Below are 22,904 nucleotides of genomic sequence, written 5' to 3' on the forward strand. Positions count from 1 at the left end.
CTCAACAACAGTGTGAAACCCGGCTTTCTGCTTGTTCTCGCCCATTATGAATGTACACTCTTACTTTAAAGGCAGTGGACACTGTTGGTAATTACTCAAAATAATTGTTAGCATTTTATAAAACCTTACTTGGTAACGAGCAATGGAGAGCTGTTGATAGTATAAAACATTGTGAGGATCGGCTCCCTCTGAAGTAACATAGTTTTGGAGAAAGACTGTATTCATATCTTACTCGGAAAGTATCGTGGCCGATATGGAGCAGAGGGTATTCCCCCCCCCCCCAATGTTAACATACTTTAAGACACTTTCCCTCTCGTACAGACTTGACAGAAGTGTACCTCCCCTTAAAAAGACATGACAGAAATGTACCTCCCCTTAAAAAGACACGACAGAAGTGTACCTCCCCTTAAAAAGACATGACAGAAGTGTACCTTCCCTTAAAAAGACACGACAGAAGTGTACCTCCCCTTAAAAAGGCGTCCTGAGAATCCAAGTACAAAATGCAGACACATTTTTTATTGTTAAAAAAAAAAAATTATATTATTATTATTATTATTATTATTATTATTTATTTATTTTTTATTTTTTTTTTGGGGGGGGCAGGTGGAAGAACACCATGCCCCATATATATATTGAGCACCAATTGCTAAAAAGGATAATTGATTGGAAAAAATGGTAATTTATTGATGGGAAATAGGGCTACATTTTTTCCTACTGTATGTATGTAAATCTGTCTCTGACATTAGTAACAAGTGTGTTCTATTTTCCACCGATGCAGTACACCTGGTGGACATCTGGAACATGATCGAGGCGTTCCGGGAGAACGGACTCAACACTCTGAGCGCTGTAGACGAGCTGAGCGTCAATCGAGTAGAGACCATACTCACGAGTATCTACTATCAACTCAATAAGCGCTTGCCATCAACTCACCAGATCAACGTGGACCAGTCCATCACATTGCTGTCTAACTTCATTCAGATGGCCTATGATGAGTAAGTATGAGAAAAATAGGATTAAAATGGCACTGAACACTATTGGTAATTACTCAAAATAATTGTTAGCATAACAATTTTCTTGGTAACAAGCAACGGAGAGCTGTTGATAGTAACATTGTGAGAAACGGCTCCCTCTGAAGTAATGTAGTTTTCAAGAAAGAAGTAATTTCTCACTAAAATATTTGAATTTGATTTCGAGACCTCAGAATAAGATTTTGAGGTCCCGAAATCAAGCATCTGAAAGCACACAACTTTGTTTGACAAGGGTGTTTTTTCTTCCATTAGACACAAACCCCAAAACCATGTAAGACTTTAAACCATGCAGTCTCACTCAGTTGTCTGAATTGAGGCCCTGAGGTCATCTTGAAGAAATACTGTGACTACTCGGAAATAGCAAATAACCGCCCAAGGTACAAGTTTAAACTTCAATGTACATACAGGGATGTAATGTCTCTGTTTTTAACCGGAAATTCCGTCTTGTCACCCCCCCCCCCCCCCAAAAAAAAACCAAACAAACAAACAAACAAGCAAACATTTTTATCAGGCCCATTTTTATTAATATTTCATAACTAAGATCAAATTTCTAAAAACATGAAGATACAACCATGGAACACCAAAGATTGCAGAGAAGGGCTTTTAACACCAAAGATAAATGTTTGTAAGCAGGCTTCGCGCTCGCACGCTTTGCGCTCATACAATGTACACGTGTATGTACATCCCATGTAGTGCAGGGTTTTTTTCAACAGCATATCAGACAAATCAGTTAAAGACATGAATAACTCATGAGTTGAATCTGACGTCTAAAACCTCCTTTAATTGAGCTTAATTAGCCGGCCTAGAATCATTAATCATCTGGTTAAACAGCATCACAATGAAGAAACCAAATCTCCCTTCTTGTTTTACCAAGGCTCGTTACCAAGGCTCTATAGAGCCAGATTTAGTTTTTTTAATGAGCTGTCATTGTAGAGGAAGTCGTCGTGAACATTATTTTACTGAAATCATTAAATAAGTTCATCTGGATTGTTGATAATCATGAGTTACCTTTGGTAATTGTCAAAGACCAGTCTTCTCACTTGGTGTTTCTCAACATACATTGTACATAGTATGCATACAATAACAAACCTGTGAAAAATTTGAACTCAGTTGGTCGTCAAAGTTGCGAGAGAATAATGGAAGAAAAAACACCCTAGTCGCACAAGTTGTTTGCTTTCAGATGCTTGAATTCGAGACCTCAGCTGAGGTCTCAAACTAAATTCAAATATCTTAGTGAGAAATTACTTCTTTCTGAAAAACTCTGTTATTTCAGAGGGAGCCGTTTCTTACAATGTTTTATAATATCAACAGCTCTCCATTGCTTGTTACCAAGTAAGGTTTTATGCTATCAACTAATTTGAGTAATTACCAATAGTGTCCAGTGCCTTTAAGATGTTTGTTTTTACAAATCCAAAAATAATGTGCTTACTGTACATACAATTTTAGTTAGTTTCTTAAGTTGTTAGTCAACACAAACTTGATTCGATCATTGAACACACGGAAGTTATTACTTTTAAAAGCGAAAAAAAATCCCTCCAAAAATCTGACGAAGTTACATACGACATGTGGCTGAAACACCTGAAATCACTTGCTTGCTCTCACACTCATACATTTGCATATTACAGAGAAATGGAGTAAGCCAGAAACAGCTGCTCAGCAATTTATTTTGAATCACCCCTAGCATGTTAAAGGAACACGTTGCCTCGGATCAGACAAGTTGGCTATAAAAAGCATTTGAAACCGTTTGTTATAAAATGCATATATTATGGTTAGAAAGATGTTTTAAAAGTAGAATATAATGATCCACACAAGTATCACTCAAAATTGCGTGGTTTTCCTTTTACATCGCGATTTATCACGGTTGGCCATTTATGGGAGTCCAAATTTTGACTCCCATAAATGGCTGATCGTGTTGGTGGACGAGGTAAAAAGAAAACCACGCATCTTCGAGGTAAATTTGTGTAGATCATTGTATTCTACTATTACAACATCTTTCTACCCATATGCATTTTATAACAAACGGTTACACAACGCTTTTCAAAGACCAACTCGACCGATCCAAGGCAACGTGTTCCTTTAAACACGGAAATTTGTGGCGACTAAATGAGGGAATTTGAATGCAAATTGGTTGTAGCTGCAGTCATCCTTTGAGCCTCTGAGATTTAACTCTTTATAAGTGCAGCTAAGAAGTCTACAGGACACGACATCCTGAACATTTGAAGCCGTAGGGCGAGCACCCTAGAAATGGAACGCATATATTAGGGAGCAACAAATTATGCATTAGAATACAATATCTCCTGTCTCACTTTGAAACAGTGTACACTGTGGTCAAGTGGTTAGACAACAGGACATGCTGTCACAAGGTTGGGGGTTCAAATTCGACCAAGCTACTGTACAGATCTTGTAACTCAATATATATTCCCCCCAAGCAGTAACCTTAGGGTATGTTCAGACAGCGTACTAAGTTAGACCCGAACCGGTTTAACTTCTACGAGCAGCAGCAGGGGGTGGTCACAAAATTTAAAAAAACCTTGCGTTCAGACAGCACTGAGTTTAACCCGATACGGTTTATCTTTGGTTTTAAGAGGTCAAAGCAAACGCGACCCCGTTAGTCTAACATCCTGTTTATTGGCGTGTTCATTGGTCACTGTGTGTTTACATAATGATTACGGAGGTCAATGGGTCGTCTGTTGTGAGTTAAACCGGATGTGGTCTTTTTTATTCTGTCCACACACAGTGTTAAAAGATAAACCCGAAGCAGTCTAAAGATAAACCACCCTCCCTGGACGGTTTATCTTTTGTGGGTTTAACTCGATTCGGACTAACTTTAAAATCGTTCAAACACACAGAGTTGAACTCGATCGGGTTGAACCATAGGTTAATAAACCAACTTTAGTACTGTGTCTGAACGACCTCTTAGATTAGCTGGGAGAGCACATGTCTAAGAAATTAAAAGAACACATAGGCCCTTTTCGAAAAGACGGCTTCACCTTTGGATTCGGCTTCAGGCTAGCTTGGCCTCCAGGTTGTTTTTACAATTGCGCGAGATGACGGAGCCTGAAGCCAAATCCAAAGCCGAAGCCGTGTTTTTTTTAAAAGGGCCCTAGTCAAGGGTATTGAGTTCATGTAGTTACTGCAGGGAAAGTGTGGAATAGTTTTTCCTACCACACTGACCTCATCTGGGCCCAATTTCATGGCTCTGCTTACCGTAAGTAAAGAATCGGCACCAACTTTTGGAAGCAGGGATTTCTGCGTTTATGTTAAGCGTATTTCACGGTTAGCAGGTAACTTTGGCTTGTGCACCTGCGTACTTTTTGTTACTAGACATTCTACGCTTACTACACAGCTAACGTACAAATTTGGCCTTTGCATGTAAGCAGAGAATAGTGCTGTAAGCGCAGAATTTGGTGGTAAGCAGATAGAGCCATGAATTTGGGCCCAGGACTGCTGATACAACATTATCATTAAAAAACTGCACTCTCATGACTCATCTGTTTGTAAATGTTATAAGGAAATGTTTACCAGAGATTTTCAACAAATTACATGTACCCCGTATGTGTACGTACAGTACATGTATGTATAACAGTACAGTGTTTTGTCCGTTTCTTTTGAACTGGTTTTTTGTATCATGAGCGAGCGCCATGAGTGCCTTTTCGGCGGATTCCGGCGCTTTGTTATACATCATTTATGTCACTTTGAGTAATTCTCAGTTCTAAATTGTCAACAGATCCTCACAAACTGTCAGAGACTCTACAAGGAAATCTTGCTCATGGCAACTATGTATTATGGTTGCTTAGTAATTGTTGCTGCGGAGTCAGCTGCGTTGGGCTTTGGTGTCCTTTAGGGGGTACTGCCCCAGGGGACATCAGAGAGAGGTATTCTCTGACTCGAGAGAGATTATTCAAAGTCGGGGGGGGGGGGGGATTACTCAGGTTGAGCATTGCTGTCAGCGGTGTGCACTTTTACCTATTAACTTGTCACAGTGTCAGAAATGAAGCGGCAATGTGCCGTTGTCATATCATACATGTATTATGTGCTCTTTGAAGACGAGGAGACAAACAGCGTGAGCAAAGTTGACTGGACTGTTAGAGAGTGTACTCTTCCGTCATGCTGTCAGTGTCAGTGATAAACTTTGCACAAAGTTCATCAAATACAGGGCTGAAAATACTCAACAAATTTAATTATTATTTTTATGTATAATAGAATTTCTTGTTAAAGGATTTGGGTACTTTTTCAAAATGTCCATTTATTTACATTAAACTTACAGGGTTTGAAGATAATGATAGTGGAAAGCTTCCCTTCAAACATTACTTACTGAGGTGCTGTAGTTTTTGAGAAATGAGTAAAACAATGTCATGAAAATAGGTCATTGTTTTACTCATTTCCCAATAACTACAGCGCCTCAGCACGTAATATTTTCAGGGAAGCTTTCTAATATCATTATCTTCAAACTATGTAAGTTTAGTGTAAATCTGTGGACATTGTGTTTTTTCACATTTAAATGTTTTACAGGCATTTCAGGGATGTGAATTATGTATTGTACATGTTTTTTGGCCCTTATTTTACACTTTTGTCCTGTGTTTATGGCAGAACAACTCATCTCTGTTTTTGCTTTTCTCAAAAATGTCATTTTGCAAGTTACTTGCCAAGGAAAGGTTGTGCTAGCCAGAGTCCAGTCAATTTAACCGGTCCAACTTTCACACTGTAATGGCAGGGCCAATAATGTTGATGGCCGACCTATTCTTTATAACATTTTTTTATACAGCACACCACAAGGGAAGTTTTTTCTGCTTACCGATTTACAAACATGTACCCTTTGCACACTGCTGCTAAACGCAAAAAGTTGTTTTGTTGTTTTTTTTGTAAGCGGATGAGTAACACAATGGTACAAATTCATTGTAAATGTGTACACAGGCAGGAAAGGTTTGTTTTTCGATAGTTTCAAAACCAAAGAAATTTTGTTCTGGGGTTGAATTTCAGTCAGAAACCAATTAGTGGCACTATTTACCATGAACATGTCTGTAAAAGAGGCTGGCTCTAGACTTACATGTGATGTACATGTATGTTGGGAAAGAGGTTGTACCACTAAGGTGCATCTTTAAGGCTCAAACGGTTGAAGCAGAGCAACTTAGGAGCCCACTTTTTTTAGCTTGAGAAACATTTTCCCCACCTCGGCATATTCTACATGCAGCTGGAACAACACAGTGCTCAATGCGATGGAAATTCACCCTGAAATAGCAGCCGAAAGAACTAGCAGTGAGTTGTTTTGTGTCGGCTTGCAGGGGAGATATAGAAGATTGGAAGTTAGGGTATGCCAGGGGGATAAACACAGGGGCAATCGTTGAGGTTGTTTGTACTGGTGCAGGTGTGTTCATGCTGCATGCTCGCGCTAGTCATTGATGCAGATGTAGTGAGCAAGACCTTAAGAGTTGAACGGAATGTCTTCTGCGACATCCTTGAGGTCACAAGAAGTAAATTTACACGGAGAGAAGTTTGTCTCTGGCCCAAAGGAATATGACAAATGCACGGACTATTCTAAAATAACTAATTTGTCTCTCAAGATGAAATCCTTTGTCAATATTAAAGTGATGAGCCATTGAATACAGAAGGCGAACTTGGTATATTTCATCCTATGTACATGTACATCATCAGTGTAATACACAGTTCATACAATTTACATTTACTGTACACTTTGTCCATGATGAAATGAAACAAGGTCTTCGGAATGCAACCTGCTAATTGTTTAAAGACACTGGACACCTTTGGTAATTGTCAAAGACCAGTCTTCTCACTTGGTGTATCTCAACAAATGCACAGAATAACAAACCTGTGAAAATTTAAACTCAATTGGTCGTCGAAGTTGCGAGATACAATACAAGGATGTTGAGTGCTTTCAGATGCTTGAATTTGTGACCTCAAAATCTAATTCTGAGGTCTCGAAATCAAATTCAAATATTTTAGTGGAAAATTACTTCTTTCTCGAAAACTACGTTACTTCAGAGGGAGCCGTTTCTCACAATGGTTTATACTACCAACAGCTGTCCATTGATTGTTAACAAGTAAGAGTTTATGCTAACAATTATTTTGAGTAATTACCAATAGTGTCCAGTGCCTTTAAACATACAATGTACATGATCTTGGTTTTCATGTTTTGGAAGTCCTCATCTGCAATCTGGAGAATTCTATAAGGTTTTTCTGTTGATGTTTTTACGAGTATCGGCACGCAATTTGGCGAACCAAAAACCAAAGGTAAACACGTACATGTACTTGGCTTTTATACATTGTTATATGGCATGTACATGTATTGTAACTTTCAAATCACAAACAACTTTACTCAAAGAAAATGTTTACAGCGTAAAATATTCTTGGTTTTTTTCTTTCTCTTTTGTACCTTAGTGGTGCTACTGGTAAGATCACTGTATTCGCCTTAAAGGTTGCTCTATCAACGCTGTGCGCCGGCAAGATCATGGACAAACTCAGATGTAAGTACATTCGACCTTAAACATGTTTAAAAAAGTGTATGTCCAGTACATTCACCATTTACATTACCTACTGATTAGAAACCAGGGCTACGAAGAGCAATTACGAAGAGTAACTTATGTTCACAGGGCAACTTGTATATCCTCGTACCACCAGAAAATCAGGAGACAGAGCATTTTCAGTTGCAGGCCCTAGGATGTGGAATTCCATTCCACACTCCATCAAAAGTTCTAGCTCTGTTACCATGTTCAAAAGGTCACTGAAAACGTTCTTTTTTCTATCAGTAAATCTCGCCTTGCTTGGCCTGCAGTTCTAGTCAAAGAGAGACCGGCTTTTCACGGGACTTTCTTGGCTAAATGCTGCAGGCTTTGCCTAGTCTTGGTTTTCCTCCTGTTTTTTTTTTATTGCTGTTCGCGATAAACCTTATTGAGCCAAGCTACCAGTTAACCTCCAAGGCAGTACTTAAGCAGCATCTACCTGTACATGTACATGTAGCAAAAGAGTCAAGTGTTTTCCTGAAGACAGTCAGAGCATGCTGATCGAATTGTAGGGCAATGGACGATTTTGGTAATTACTCAAAATAATTGTGAGCATAAAAACTTACTTGGTAATAATCAATGGAGAGCTGTTGTTAGTATGTGAAGCATTGTGAGAAACAAACTTTATTTCGAGACCTCAGAATTAGATTTTGGGGTCCCAAAATCAAGCATCTGAAATCACTCAACTTCGTGTGACAATAGTGTTTTTTTTCCTTCCACTATTATCAACGTCCAATTGAGTTCAAGTTTTCACTGGTTTGTCATTTTGTGCATATCGTTGAGATACACCAAGTGAGAAGACTGGTCTCTGACAATTACCGAAGGTGTCCAGTGTCTTTAAGTTGTCAACCACCGGTTCTCTTCAGAACCAACGCTACTCAAAGAGATTTACACACGGTGCTACCGCAAACCTCAATGTACAAGACGCGTAAAAGGCCACTTAAAACGCCGCGAATATGGTGAAGAAAGGCTTTTCTGGGTCCTTTGTTGTTCTGTCAATCAGTAAATACATACCTCTTGATATTCAAGACTCTCCTGGTTCGTAAGACCCACTTTATAGCGTGCATTAAGTGGAGATAGGTGTATGGCCTTAATTGTATTGATTATCTTTTCACATCCAGATCTCGTTTTTTTTTATTGTCGCAGAGAGTGTCACCTTCAAAAAACCATCCATTAAAAAACCACTTTATCTGAAGTGGAATTTTGTAGACTTCAAGTGTTCCAATAAATGCTTTTCAAAATGATCTATAGATGACGTTTTTTTTAACAAGAAAGTAAAAAATTCATTTACCACTGCACTAACTACGTGTACAAGTTATTCATGTTTATTGTTATGTAAGAACCAAATTAGATGCACAAATCCCATCAAATCCATGCAACCGTTCGTTTTGTCTGAATTTGTCAGACTAAATTTATTCATTTTTATGCACCTGGTAGATTTTTATGCAAACGTTTCTCTATTTACTCTTTTTTTTTACGGTATGCATAATGAGTTTTAAAAATACCACGTTGTGAAGTTGTTTTGTTTGCTGTTTTTGGAATATGAAGGTTTTATCCTTTTTTTTTTCTCCAGAATTATATTATCAATCCATTCAAAATGAATAATTTTAAAAGATTAAAAAAAAATTAAAAATCGGCACGAGTCTGTGAGTCAAAATAATCTGTTTTATTTTCTATTATTGATCTTTTTTTTACATTGACTGTTCTGGTTGGCCCTTACACTAATAGGTTGCTTATGCTAACCCTCATCTTTTTTTTCTTTTTCTTTTTTGTATTTTTTATTATAATTACTGGGTTTATACAAAATTGTTATGTAACACACCAGGCCTGATACTTCATAGAGGCAACGGAGGCAATTGCCTTCGTTACCCCTTGCCATTGCCTTGGTGCCCTTGAAATGCTCCAGTAAAAATTTACAGTTTCCTCATAGGGTGCCCTTTGCCAAAGAGAAGATGCCCTGGTGCCCTTGCCCCTTCAGAAACGAAGCATACAGGCCTGACACACTAATTAAATATTTGCACTCCTCAAAACCTGGATTTTTTGTTGATTTATTTTTTTACATAATTTTGTTTTGTAGAGTAGTTGGGCCTCATTTACATATGGCGTCATTAGTGCCTTGTTGATTTTTTATTATAGGCCTACATGACAATAAAAATGATCGGAGTATCACATGTTGACGTGTACTTTTTAAAACTTAAAATCATTCATTTATTTCTTTGATTGATAAAGTACAGTACATGTACACTGCAAAACAACAATGGGGGGCCATTGGGACACTTGGTGGCAGCAGACTTACCAGGTAAAATCCGTTGTTTTGGTTATTTCCGCATGCTCAGAACTACAGTTAAACAATGGAAATTTGCCTGGTAAGTCTGCTGCCACCAAGTGTTCCAAAGTCTCCAATAACAACAACAGAAGCAGCAAAAGAAAACGGTATAATAAGAAGCCTTAGACCTTGTTTTAATTCAGGGTGCTCCTGCCAAGCATTCCATAATTTTTGATCCAGAAGGCCCCACTATTTTGAAATATCCTTAAAGGCAGTGGACACTATTGGTAATTACTCCAAATATTTATTATCATAAAACCTTACTGGGTAACAAGTAATGGGGAGAGGTTGGTAGTATAAAACATTGTGAGAAACGGCTCCCTCTGAAGTGGAGCAGTTTTCGAGAAAGGAGTAACTTTCAACGAATTTGATTTCGAGACCTCGGGTTTAGAATTTGAGGTCTCGAAATCAAATTCGTTGAAAATTCTCGAAAGCATCTGAGCGCACGCAACTTTGTTGTGACAACGGTTTTTTTTTTTCTTTCATTATTATCTCGCAACTTCGACGACCGATCGAGCTAAAAAATTTCACAGGTTTGTTATTTTATGCATATGTTGAAATACACAAAGTGAGAAGACTGGTCTTTGACAACTACCAAAAGTGTTCAGTGTCTTTAAGAGAACCCTGATATGCAAACAGTGCACGCCCCCCCCCCCCCCCCCAATCTCATCTCCCAAAAAGGAATGATTTAAAGGTTGTCTTTACAGCATTGACTCTCGCCCAGTTATTGCACACGCCCGCGCTGGCTGTACAAGATCTGAGGCCAGTCAGTCCGCATGTAGTTTCTATGTACAGCAACAGGGGGGTGCGTTTTTGCGACCCCAACCAGAAACATTGGTCATCTGTTGAGCGCGGTGACGATGCTGTTCAGACAACCAGTAACAGACTTTCTGAGTCGGTTGGGCTTTCGTTGGGGTCGCCAAAACGCACTCCGTGCCTTCTTTATGGGGGATAGTCCCCAGAGAACAGAAGAAAAACCAAGCAACCTCATTCTTGATCATACAACTTACAATATGTACATCTGAGTTGATTTTCGTTGAAGTGTAAAGTTGAATCATACACGAAAGTGATGCTTTTGTAATTTACTATTAATTTCTAAATAATATACAAACATTTTTAAATGGCTTTTCTGGTGCGCCTTTTATAATGGTGTGGCTTACATATAATATACGGACCTATTACGTTTTTGGGGGTGCTGCGACTTAAATATTTCAGGTGGCTAATATTACACAAATTACAGGTCTCGTACCCCTCGACGTGTATACTTGGATGATTTTGGTGGATTAGGTCTCTACAACAGAAACGAACGACCTGTGTACATTTAAATTGTCACCTGGTTCAACTCTCCTTTTAATATGTCATTTAATGTGAGTGCTGACGTATCAAAAAAGGCTGCAATTTTTAACACACCAAAGTGCAAAGGAGTATTAGCATTCACTCTTTAAAGATGTCTCTTTACTTGTGCAACTCAGAGCCCTTAAACCTTCAGTCTCTGCTCGAACATTTTTGTGTAGTAAGGAATGCTGGCGTCCACACACCGCTGAATGTCGGCAGTCAGCTTGGCTACACCGTTCTCATTTCCCATCGGAGATTTGTTAAACTTGGTGCTCTCACGGAAGACTTCACAAGTCTTGGCATTCTTCAGGATGAACTTGTGGCGCTGGCTGATGATCCAGGAGTCGGCCACGTCAGACCCTTTCTCCCAGGCGAGAAGGTCATCTGTGTAAGGTAACCCAACCCTTTCGCAGAATTGGGACAGGATGCCAGCTGGGTTATTCTTTAGGTCTTCTGTGTCGATGATGATGGGCTCTGGACCGAGTTTGTTGTCCTTGATGTACTGGTAGAGCTCATAGGTTTCCTTGAAGCCAAACCCAGATGGCATGACATCTTGAGCCTGCCTGTCGATGATCAAGTCATCAAGAGCTGTCAGCTCCCCGTATCTGACCATCAGGACCTCCTGGATGATCTTCTTCCAGGAGGGGAACACCTTGACGGGGTTCCTGATCAGGAAGACGTGTTGATACCCCTTTGGGAGGTGGTCCAACTTTGGGATGAGACACTGAGCCATCTCCTTAGCGATGATGACCTTCTTGCCCTGGTAGTCTGCCTCCAGCTGCTTCTTGGCGAAGCTGTATGTGGCGACGGAGCTGTGGAAGCCTGATTGGGACTCCCTTGCCAGGAGGCCATTCTTCTCGACCTTGGTGTCAACATGAGGTTCCTTCTGGAACGTGATCGCGACGGTTTGATCCCGTTCAGGTCCGTAGTGGTGGGCCGTTGTAAACAGCTCAAAGAGGACCTGGGTGTCTGGAATCTTGCTCATGCATTTTAGGAAGGAGGATGAGCAGGTACGAGGGCACGCCCATAGGACGACTCTAACAGGCTCAGACATCGTTGACTCTCTTCAATGGAGAACTCTGCAGAAGAAAATACAGAGATAACAGTTATTAGAATTCCTGCTTTTGTCCTCTTTGTTTCAATATTTATTCCATACCACTGTGTGAGTTTGCGCTTAACTTTTGCAGTAACTAGCAAGCAGGACCATGTATTCACTGGTCCATAAGGTTTGTAATTTCAAGTCCATGTGTGACCCGCTACGTAAAAATGAGTCAGATGTCGCCCAATGCATTATTAAGTAATGGACAGTTTGATGTTTTTTTATACTTTTTAAGATCTATATTTGCATGGTAAACCTTTAGAACACTTACTTTTAGGCAATAAAGCTATGTATACAACAATTTTGTGATAATACCCATGTCTAAATTGTATCCTTTTGCGCGAAAAGATCACTTTACTTGTAATTCGTTTTTCAGAAAAAATGATGTATTGGCTAATTTCAAACGGAAGTAACTCAGCAACGCTATACACCCCAAAGCTAAGACATATACCAAATTACTGCTGTAGGTGTGTTCTTTCCAGCCATGCATATTGAAATTGTCAACATCTGACAGACTCATTTTCACGTAGTGGGCCAGCAGACCACTGTTAAATACACTGGAAACTATTGGTAATTGTCTAAGACCAATCTTCTCACTTGGTGTATCTTAACATAATATGCATAAAATAACAAACCTGTGAAAATTTGAGCTCAATTGGTGGTTGAAGTTACGATAATAATGACAGAAAAACACCCTTGTCACATGAAGTTGTGTGCTTTCAGATGCTTGATTTCGGGACCTCAAAATCTAATTCTGAGGTCTCAAAATCAAATTCGTGGAAAATTACTTCTTTCTTGAAACTTACGTCACTTCATGAGGGAGCCGTTTCTCACAATGTTTTATATTATCAACAGCTCTCCATTGCTTGTTACCAAGTGAATTTTTATTGCTAACAACTGTTTTGAGTAATTACCAACAGTGTCCACTGCCTTTAAGGGGAACACTGCATACAATAGGCCTAGTGCATTGAGACAATCACTCAGTGTTGTGTTCATCATGTCCATCAAGCGGCATTTACCCACACTGCAGCCATTGGTCGGTGACAAGTTTATTTAGTTTTGACCTTGAAACTTAGTAAATCTCTGACAAAAAAGCCTCATGCACATTAGTCATATACCTCACATTACATTATACAATTGTTGCAGACTGTGACGGGGTCCCTGGCGTTTTGTACATCCAAGGGGGAAAATGGCACCCGAGGCGAAGGGTGCCATGTTCTCTCGAGGGTGTACAAAACCCATGGACCCCAGTCACAGCGTGCAACAATGGTTTTGTTATACCTTGGTAACATTATTATTCCTCTTCTCGAAGTTCTGTTGTCATCTTCAAACATTATTACATAGTTTAAAACAAGTTTTCACTGTTCCCTCGAACCTGTGGTTGTTTCGTACTAAGCGCTGGAAATCGACCTACGGTGGGAACGATCAAGGTAATGTACACCGGTGAAAATAACTCAGCCATGGTACATGCGTATTTGTTGCACGGCACGTGCTTGGTCCTCGACCAATCAAACTTCACAATTTGTACAGAGGTATAACAATTTACTATGTACAACATGTACACATACAATACATGGTATATCGAAGTGTACATTGTACCAGACGTACACGTACCATGTACATGTATGGGAACAGCAGGGCAATTTTATGGCTCTGCTTACCGCTGAATTCCACCATTCTCCGCTTATGTGCAAGCGCCGAATTTCTGCGCGAGCTATGTAAGCGTAGAATGCCTAGTAACGTGGAGTACACTAGCGTACAAGCCAAAATTCCTTGCAGAGAGTTGTGAGTTTTTAAATCTACTTTTGCATACAATTACAAAAATGTTCAAGCCATGTACATGTACATGATGTAGGTAATACACACGAACAGATTATTTTCCTGTAAAGTGTATAATAATAATAATAATAATAATAATATAATAATATCGAAGTCTTATATAGCGCACGTATCTACCAAACAAGGTACTCAAGGTACTCAAGGCGCTGAGTATATACAAACTTTCAGAAAGATAGGTTATTGCAGTGATGAATTCTGAGACCCAATTAGTTAGCGCCTTACAAGGGTTTACAAGGTGCTACGATGCATACAGCAGCCACAACCAGGAACACCGGGGCGAACCCCTTCTCTTTTTCGATAAGTGCACTGGGTTCTTTTACATGCGTTACACAACACATGGGACCAACGGCTTTACGTCCCATCCGAAGGACGAAGCAATGGTTAAGTGTCTTGCTCAAGGACACAGTGTCACGGCTGGGGATTCGAACCCACACTCTGCTGATCAGAAACACCAGAGTTTGAATTCGGTGCTCTTAACCGCTCGGCCACGACACTTCCATGTATATAGATGTCGACTGCCCTTTATGGGCAAACTGTAACCCAGACTGAGACCTACATTTGTAACTATTTTTATCAGCTCTACACCTTAGGTCGCAGGTTAAAAATCCTGGGCCCAATTTCATGGCTCTGCTTACCGCCGAATTCTGCGCTTACGATCACGATTCCCTGCTTACGTGCAAGCGCCGAATTTTTGCGCTAGCCTTGTAAGCCTAGAATGCCTAGTAACGGGGAGTACGCACGCGCAGAAGCCAAAATTCACCGCTAACTCGAATTCCCTGCTTCCGTAAGCGCCGATTCTGTGCTTACGGTAAGCAGAGCCATGAAATTGGGCCCTGCTCTTGTCAATTTCTTCGTTGCTCACCAAAAGTTGAATACTACAATGTCACCGGTAAAAGAACATTCCAGAGCCTCAAAAATTATGTGCACACAAAGTAGCTTTCATGTTGTATTACATTGTAAATGTACTCACACCCGATCCAAGTATGCATGCTTGTCCACACACATGAATCAATATCTAGACATAAATTAACATGAACATTTCTTATTATTATTATTCACGGTTTATGAAAACACTGCAATACAGCGGCTAAAATCCGAAATGTACAGTTTACAAAAACAGTCATTAAAAATATTACATAAAAAGAATGAAATATGAAGTACTACATGTACATGTTTGTACGGTACCGGGGAGCTCTACAGCTCCATGGTTTGTACCCATTATGCCAAGATTATAAACACACAGGCAACTTGTTAATAAACAAAACACTCCAAAACACAACTCATAAATGCATTTTGTGATACTATTTAGACAGCAATAACACCTACATGTACATATATAACAAAATGAAAGCTCTTTACTGTACCTGTACGTGAGCAATGTTTCCTTGGTACTGCACTTGGACAAGTCTGAGTCTTTGTGTGGTTAGTGAGCTGCTTGTTATGCAGTGAGTGCCTGATTATAACAATGTTCAGGCAGGCGCATGTGTGTGTGTGTTGGTTGGTAGAAGCAGCTGTCAACTCTGACCTTCAGAAATCAATGGTTTGTTAAGAACAGGGGCTTCAGTATTTTAGCAAACTACAAAGGCCAATATGTCACACAATTAAGTTTGATAATGAGGTATTGTTCGGTCAGAAAACATGTTGTGGTGTGGCTTTTAGACAGAGGGCCTCATCTCTGTCACTGGATGGGGTGAGATTTATTCTGACAACTACGTCTGAAATTACAATTTTATTTTTAGGAGGTACGTATTTAAATTGTGGTATTTCTACCTTTTGGCGACCCCAGGCATTAAATAATTCACAGATTCTGGGAATAATATCCTAAGTGCTAGGAAAAGTAGATCGTAAAGCATGATTTTTTTTGTAGTGGAAGAAAATAATAGCTATTTTTGTCAGATAAAAAACAGGTCTGAATTACGATAAAAGTGACAAAAATTAAACCCTTGATATTTAAGATTTTTAAAAAATAAAGGTGAGATTTGAACCATGCAGCAATTTGAACCAATCACCACCAAATTTTCATTAAAGTCATTTATTTTTTTCTAAAAATTCTTTTTACCAGAATTACCATCTTTATAGTGAGCCAAAGAAAAAAAAAAAAATCTTTTCCGGGTCGTTTTGGTTAGGCCAAGTAAAAAAAGAAACATGTTTAGCGTCCCCGCCTGCGTCCTTATTACATTTTTTTACATATTTTTTTTTTTTTTGTATGCAAATTTTTTTTTTTTTTTTTTTTTTAAATAGGTTTATTTTGAATGATCTTAGCAAAAACAATCTGAATGTCTTGTCTGAATGCCTCAACTAAATTGTTTCATTTATGTTTTTTGTATTTCAGCAGTAGAAAAAGCAATGGATATTTCACATTTTAACAAAGAATGGCGGCCATCTTGAAAAGCCCCTCTTCCTCCTTTTTTTGAAAAACCCGGACGTGAAACATGTTTTTTTTTTTAATCGGCCTTACCAATTAAAAGTATTACCCTTCAATTAACACACTGGACACTATTGGTAATTGTCAAAGACCAGTCTTCTCACTTGCTGTATCTCAACATGCATAAAATAACAAACTTGTGAAAATTTGAGCCCAATCGGTCTTCGAAGTTGCGAGATAATTATGAAAGAAAAAACATCCTTGTCACACGAAGTTGTGTGCTTGATTTTGAGACCTCAAAATCTAATTCTGAGGTCTTTAATTCAAATTCGTGGAAAAAAACTTCTTTCTCTTAAACTATGTTACTTTAGAGGGAGCCGTTTCTCACAAAGTTTTATACTATAAACCTGTCCCCATTGCTCGTTACCAAGTAAGGTTTTTATATTTTGAGTATTTACCAGTAGTGTCCACTGCCTTTAATGGAAGGTCTTTTTATGCACTTACATGTACTCAGAAACCTGCTTGTCTTCGGTGGATGAGTCAAAGTACTTTAATCAGACATGTCAGAGGGAAGAGATGTTTGGCTAAAAATGTACAGTTTCTACAGTTCTAAAAGTACCTGATCATCGCTGTTTAACTGATTGTTTGTATTTACTGATCAACATGGAACGTATGGTCGTGTTGATTGTAAAAAAGAACTCAGTTGCATCCCACGCGTCTGTGACCAAGGTCCAACTCGTTGTGCTCTCTATCGGAGGGTAACAGTTTGAATGCTTTTAGTTTTTAGTCCAACTCCAAAGAAATGTTTTGTTGACTTACGTGTCTGGGGGTTATTTGAGGCTAAAGGTACCCCTACATGTAGTTCAAAACTCAATGCTTTAAAGGCAAAGTGTACCTGTGTATTTTTGGAGACATTTGATAGTGTTAAAGGGAAGGTACATGTTTTGTAATTAAGCAAAACAAATGTTAGCTTAAAAACTGATTTGATAACGAGCATTGGAGAGCTGTTGATAGTATAAAACATTGTGAGAAACGACTCCTTCTGAAGTAGCATAGATTTTGAAATAGAGGTAGTTTCTCACTAAAATAATAAAAGACTAGCTAGCTTACAAGTGTTTTTATTCTTATCTGAAAGCACACAAATTCGTCCAACAAGGGTGTTTTTTCTTTCATCCTTTTCTCGCAACTCCGATGGCCAATTAGCTCAAAATTTTCACAGGTTTGTTATTTTATGCATATGTTGGGATACACCAAGTGAGGACACTGGTCTTTGACAATTACCAATAGTGTACCTTCCCTGTAATCCTATTAGGTAAGAATGGATACGTATAATAAAACTAACATTCTAAGTTTCACTTCAATAAATCGTAACAAAAACAATAATAATGGTAGTGCTAAGGGTAATTAAAGGGCCCCTCTCTTAGTGAGAATAAAACTACTGTAAAATCTTTGCCCCAATTCTGACAACGTTGAATTTTTAAAAAGGTTTTGCTTGTTTTTTGGTTCTTTATGTTTTGGTGGAGAAATGAGAATACACACAAGGTTAATCCTCAAAATATGTTTCTATTAAAACAATATCGGCCTTGCCCCTCCTCATCCATAATGTTTCCACTAGAACAAGGGCGGCCTATCATAAATGTACATATGCTGTATAAAGTTAGTGGACAAAAACTCTTTTAGATATTTATATCAATATATATTTTATACATTTCATTTCTCGGGTAGATAGAAAAGTACAATAATGCACATTAGTTAGGTAAAAATCATTTTTTTAAATACAGCAATGAGCAATTATAATACACAGAGGAGGACAAAAGAAACAGCTGGAGCCCAAAGAATTGCTAACAAAACAGAAACACAGTTCCTGTCGAGAGGCTCTCCTTTCCAGCTGGTCCTATAAAGAACAATGATAAATTGAAATATACAAATTTATAAATACCTACGTATCTAACAAACAGCAATAAAAACAATTTTAATATTCCAAATAATACACATTTTTTATAGTGAAAGGGCAAAACGTACAAAGGTTAAAACAAACATGAAAAACACTTTAAAGCCATTGGACCCTTACGGTTCAGAAAAAAAAATAAAAATCACAGATTTACAAACAACTTACAGGAGGCAATGGTGAAAGACTTCTCTTGAAATATTATTCCATGAAATGCTTTACTTTTTGAGAAAACAGCAAAACAATATAAATTCTCGCTAACCAGAATTACGGATTTATTTTAAACACATGTCATGACACGGCGAAACGCGCGGAAACAAGGACGGGTTATTCCGTTGTTTTCTCCCGACTCCGATGACCGATTGAGCCTCAATTTTCACAGGTTTGTTATTTGATATAGAAGTTGTGGTACACAAAGTGTGGGCCTTGGACAACACTGTTTACCGAAAGGGTCCAATGGCTTTAAAAATCAGATGATAAAGAAGTAAAATGTACACGTTTTTTTTTTACAAAACTACCCACAGTGATTGATTATAGTCTAAAAAGCTTTAGGAAATTGGTTGGTTTGGAGTAAATGGACTGTGAACTGTGACTGTCTGAAAGGGACTCTTTGATCGAATCAAAATTATGACATAAACAAAAATACTGCTCTTTGTGTGTATCTTAAAGGAACACGTTGCCTTGGATCGGACGAGTTGGTCAAAACAAAAGCGTTTGTAACCGTTTTTTATAAAATGCATATGGTTGGAAAGATGTTTTAAAAGTAGAATACAATGATCCACACAAGTTTGCCTCGAAATTGCGTGGTTTTCCTTCTACTGTGCGAACTAACATGGTCGGCCATTTATGGGAGTCAAAATTTTGACCCCCATAAATGGCCGACGTGTTAGTCGACAAGGTAAAAGGAAAACCACGCAATTTCGAGGCATGTTTGTGTGGATCATTGTATTCTACTTTTACAACATCTTTCTACCCATATGCATTTTATAAAAAAACGGTTACAAACGCTTTTCAAAGACCAACTCGACCGATCCAAGGCAACGTGTTCCTTTAATCATGAAGCACAAGCAGGAAGTGAAGATTGTTTATGCAACCTTCATCTTGATGGATTTACCCTCTGATCTATCTTGAAGAAAAACCTTCATGCTTTGAAGTTATTTTAAAGGCACTGGGCACTATTGGAAGTGGAAGTGGAAGTGTCGTGGCCGAGCGGTTAAGATCACCAAATTCAAACTCTGGTGTTTCTGATCAGCAGAGTGTGGGTTCGAATCCCCAGCCGTGACACTTGTGTCCTTAAGCAAGACACTTGACCATTGCTTCGTCCTTCGGATGGGACGTAAAGCCGTTGGTCTCATGTGTTGTGTAACGCATGTAAAAGAACCCAGTGCACTTATCGAAAAGGGAAGGGGTTCGCCCCGGTGTTCCTGGCTGTGGCTGCTTAATGCGCCGTAGCACCTTGTAAACCCTTACAAGGTGCTAACTAATTGGGTCTCAGAATTCATCACTGCAATAACCTATCTTTCTGAAAGTTTGTATACACTCAGCGCCTTGAGTACCATTTTGGTAGATCCGTGCGCTATATAAGATAATATAAAACATTGTGGGAAATTAGTCCCTCAAAATGCATGGATGTTGAAAATGAGACCAAATATTGATCTAATACTTAATTACCCATGCAGTCTTACACGTGTAAATATACAAATCATACATGTTCATCATGTATGTTGAAACAAATGATGTTGAATATTGATTTAGCAATCAATTAGCCACAGTCATTTTATGTTATGTCTTTTGTTTCCCGATGTTCCCTCTTCCTTCTGTTGCTTTGTTTCTGTGTTCTTCTTTTCATGCGCTTTGAGCACCTTATAAGGTGGATATGTGAAATATAAATTTTCTTTTGTTTTATTATTATCATTATTATTAGAGTCATATCCCATTTTTACCTGCTCAATACATGTATCAATCATGTCCATATAAGGAGTGTTGATAAAAAAAATAGATCAAATATTGATTTAGCATTTAAATAACCCTCCAGTCATAAAATCGTAATGATGAAAATAAAATATTTGATTTGTTTCCCCACTCAACATAAAGATAGTATCAAAGTCTTTATATAGCGCACATATATTCCAAACAAGTTACTCAAGGCGCTGAGTTTATACAAACTTTCAGAAAGATAGGTTGTTGCAGTGATGGATTCTGAGACCCAATTATTTAGCACCTTGTAAGGGTTTACAAGGTGCTACGGCGCATACAGCAGCCAAGATCATTCTTGTTTATAATAAGGAGTGTTGATAGAAATGAGATTAAATATTGACTTTTCAATCTAAAAACCTCATTCATGAAATTGTAATGATGAAATGGTAAGAATTTATAAGATCCTGTTTTTCTCCACTCAATTCATGTATCATTCATGCTCGTATTTTAAAGAGTGTTGATACAAATGAGATCAAATATGTTAGCATTAATTACAACCACAGTCTGAAAAATTTGAATAATGATCAAATAAGATTTGTTTCCTCAAAACTAGATCAAATATTGATTTACATGTAGCATTCAATTTTAATCACATTTGTAAAATTGCAATGATCAAAATAATACCTCAATATTTATATCAATCATTTCATATGAGTGTTGATTAAAATTTGATCAATTGACAATCAATTATTAACTACAGTCATAAAATTGCAATGATGGGGGGGGGTGGTTCTCCACTCATATACATATAGACCAATCTTGCTCATATAAAGGAGTCAAATATAATTTATTTTGCAATCAATTGCAATGATGAAAAATTTAAAATAAATCTCCTTTTAATACACTATTCATGTTAATATCTATAGGGAGTGTTGATAAAAATGAGATCAATTATTGATTTTGACAGTCAATATATGGGAACTAACCTCCGACTGTTTTTTTCTTCTTTTGACAGATGTTTTCTCCCAGATCTCGGACAGCAATGGCGTCTTGATCCACTCCAAGTTTGATGAGTACCTCAAGTTGGTGCTGCAGCTTCCCACGGCCGTGTTTGAAGGACCGTCATTTGGTTACAGCGAGAACGCCGCTCAATCATGCTTTGGCCAGGGTCCCGTGAGTATACATACATGTAATCACCTTTTACACACCCTGGCCAACATCTACATGTATAACCTGGATTTTATTTTATTAGAGTTATTTTATAATAATTATTGCACTATTTATAGAGCAGTTTTTTTTGTATGCAGGTCTGATACTTCACAGGGGCAACAAAAGTGATTGGCTCCGTGCCCCCCCCCCCCCCCCCGGTCATTGCCTTGGTGCCCTTGAATGCTCAAGTTGAAAATTACAATTTTTTATTAGGGTGCCCTTTACCAAGGAGAAAAAGCCTTGTTGCCCTTGACATTTCAAAAGTGCTTTAACCAGACTATTCAGGAATCAGATTGACAAAACAGTATGGTTTTAAAGGAACACGTTGCCTTGGATCGGACGAGTTGGTCAAAACAAAAGCGTTTGTAACTGTTTTTTATAAAATGCATATGGTTGGAAAGATGTTTTAAAAGTAGAATACAATGATCCACACAAGTTTGCCTCGAAATTGTGTGGTTTTCCTTCTACTGTGCGAACTAACATGGTCGGCCATTTATGGGAGTAACAATTTTGACCCCCATAAATGGCTGACGTGTTAGTCGACGAGGTAAAAGGAAAACCACGCAATTTCGAGGCATGTTTGTGTGGATCATTGTATTCTACTTTTACAACATCTTTCTACCCATATGCATTTTATAAAAAACGGTTACAAACGCTTTTCAAAGACCAACTCGACCGATCCAAGGCAACGTGTTCCTTTAAGTAATGATTTCAACGTATACAATGAAGATGCTGCTTGAATGTGGGTGGGTAGCTTGTTCCCAATTCTTGAAGTACATGTACATGTATGCCCGAAAAAGCACGGTCCCTATAGTATATCATGGTGCGGGGTCCCGGACAGAGCTGGAAATGAGCTGTGGAAATAGAGCCAAGTGCTGATAACAATTGAATAAAAACACAAATTTGTACAGTCAATATCAGAAAGAACTTCCAATGATATTTTTTACATTTTATTAATTTTTCATTGTATTTGTTGTCAAGGTAGTTTTTTGAAAGAAAATTTACATATTAGTAAATAAATCAAAACATATTATTTTATAACATAAATTTCATAACTGTGTCAAAATGAGCATACGTGCGCTATTATTATTATTATTATTATATTACATGTCATAGCGCTGCTTACTGTACAAGCAAAGAATCGTCGCTTACGGAAGCAGAGAATTCCGCTCTTACATTAAAGGGTAGAGTGCTGCATCAGTTTACGTGTGTACCTCTCATCGCTACATTTGTACAATGTACATAATGACCCAGACAATATCATGGAGTGGTCTCCCATTCAACTACTGAGTACTGACCACAGTCAATGGTGCTTAACTT

The 22,904-nt window shown here is 38.3% G+C and overlaps 2 protein-coding genes across 7 annotated transcripts in view; one reads left to right on the top strand and one right to left on the bottom strand.

Annotated features, from left to right (window-relative positions):
- Positions 1-22,904, top strand: part of LOC139952743 (dystrobrevin beta-like) — a 92,204-nt gene that overhangs the window by 37,083 nt on the left and 32,217 nt on the right. For all 5 annotated transcript variants that reach the window (XM_071951965.1, XM_071951966.1, XM_071951963.1 and 2 more), the window contains exons 4-6: positions 779-992; positions 7,425-7,510; positions 21,391-21,548. In XM_071951965.1, coding sequence (XP_071808066.1) covers positions 779-992; positions 7,425-7,510; positions 21,391-21,548 — 458 coding nt within the window. The remainder of the gene's footprint in view (positions 1-778; positions 993-7,424; positions 7,511-21,390; positions 21,549-22,904) is intronic.
- LOC139952599 (uncharacterized) lies at positions 9,728-17,250 on the bottom strand. 2 transcript variants are annotated; one of them, XM_071951785.1, is made up of 3 exons: positions 17,015-17,250; positions 15,510-15,670; positions 9,728-12,286 (listed from the first exon to the last, which is right to left on the bottom strand). In XM_071951785.1, the coding sequence occupies exon 3, from the start codon at positions 12,259-12,261 to the stop codon at positions 11,350-11,352; it is 912 nt and encodes a 303-aa protein (XP_071807886.1). In that variant the 5' UTR covers positions 12,262-12,286; positions 15,510-15,670; positions 17,015-17,250; the 3' UTR covers positions 9,728-11,349. The 2 variants fall into 2 exon arrangements, with proteins under 2 accessions (XP_071807886.1, XP_071807887.1); XM_071951786.1 differs by lacking the exon at positions 15,510-15,670.

This window comes from Asterias amurensis, chromosome 20, assembly GCF_032118995.1.
Source record: "Asterias amurensis chromosome 20, ASM3211899v1".
Lineage (NCBI taxonomy): Eukaryota > Metazoa > Echinodermata > Asteroidea > Forcipulatida > Asteriidae > Asterias > Asterias amurensis.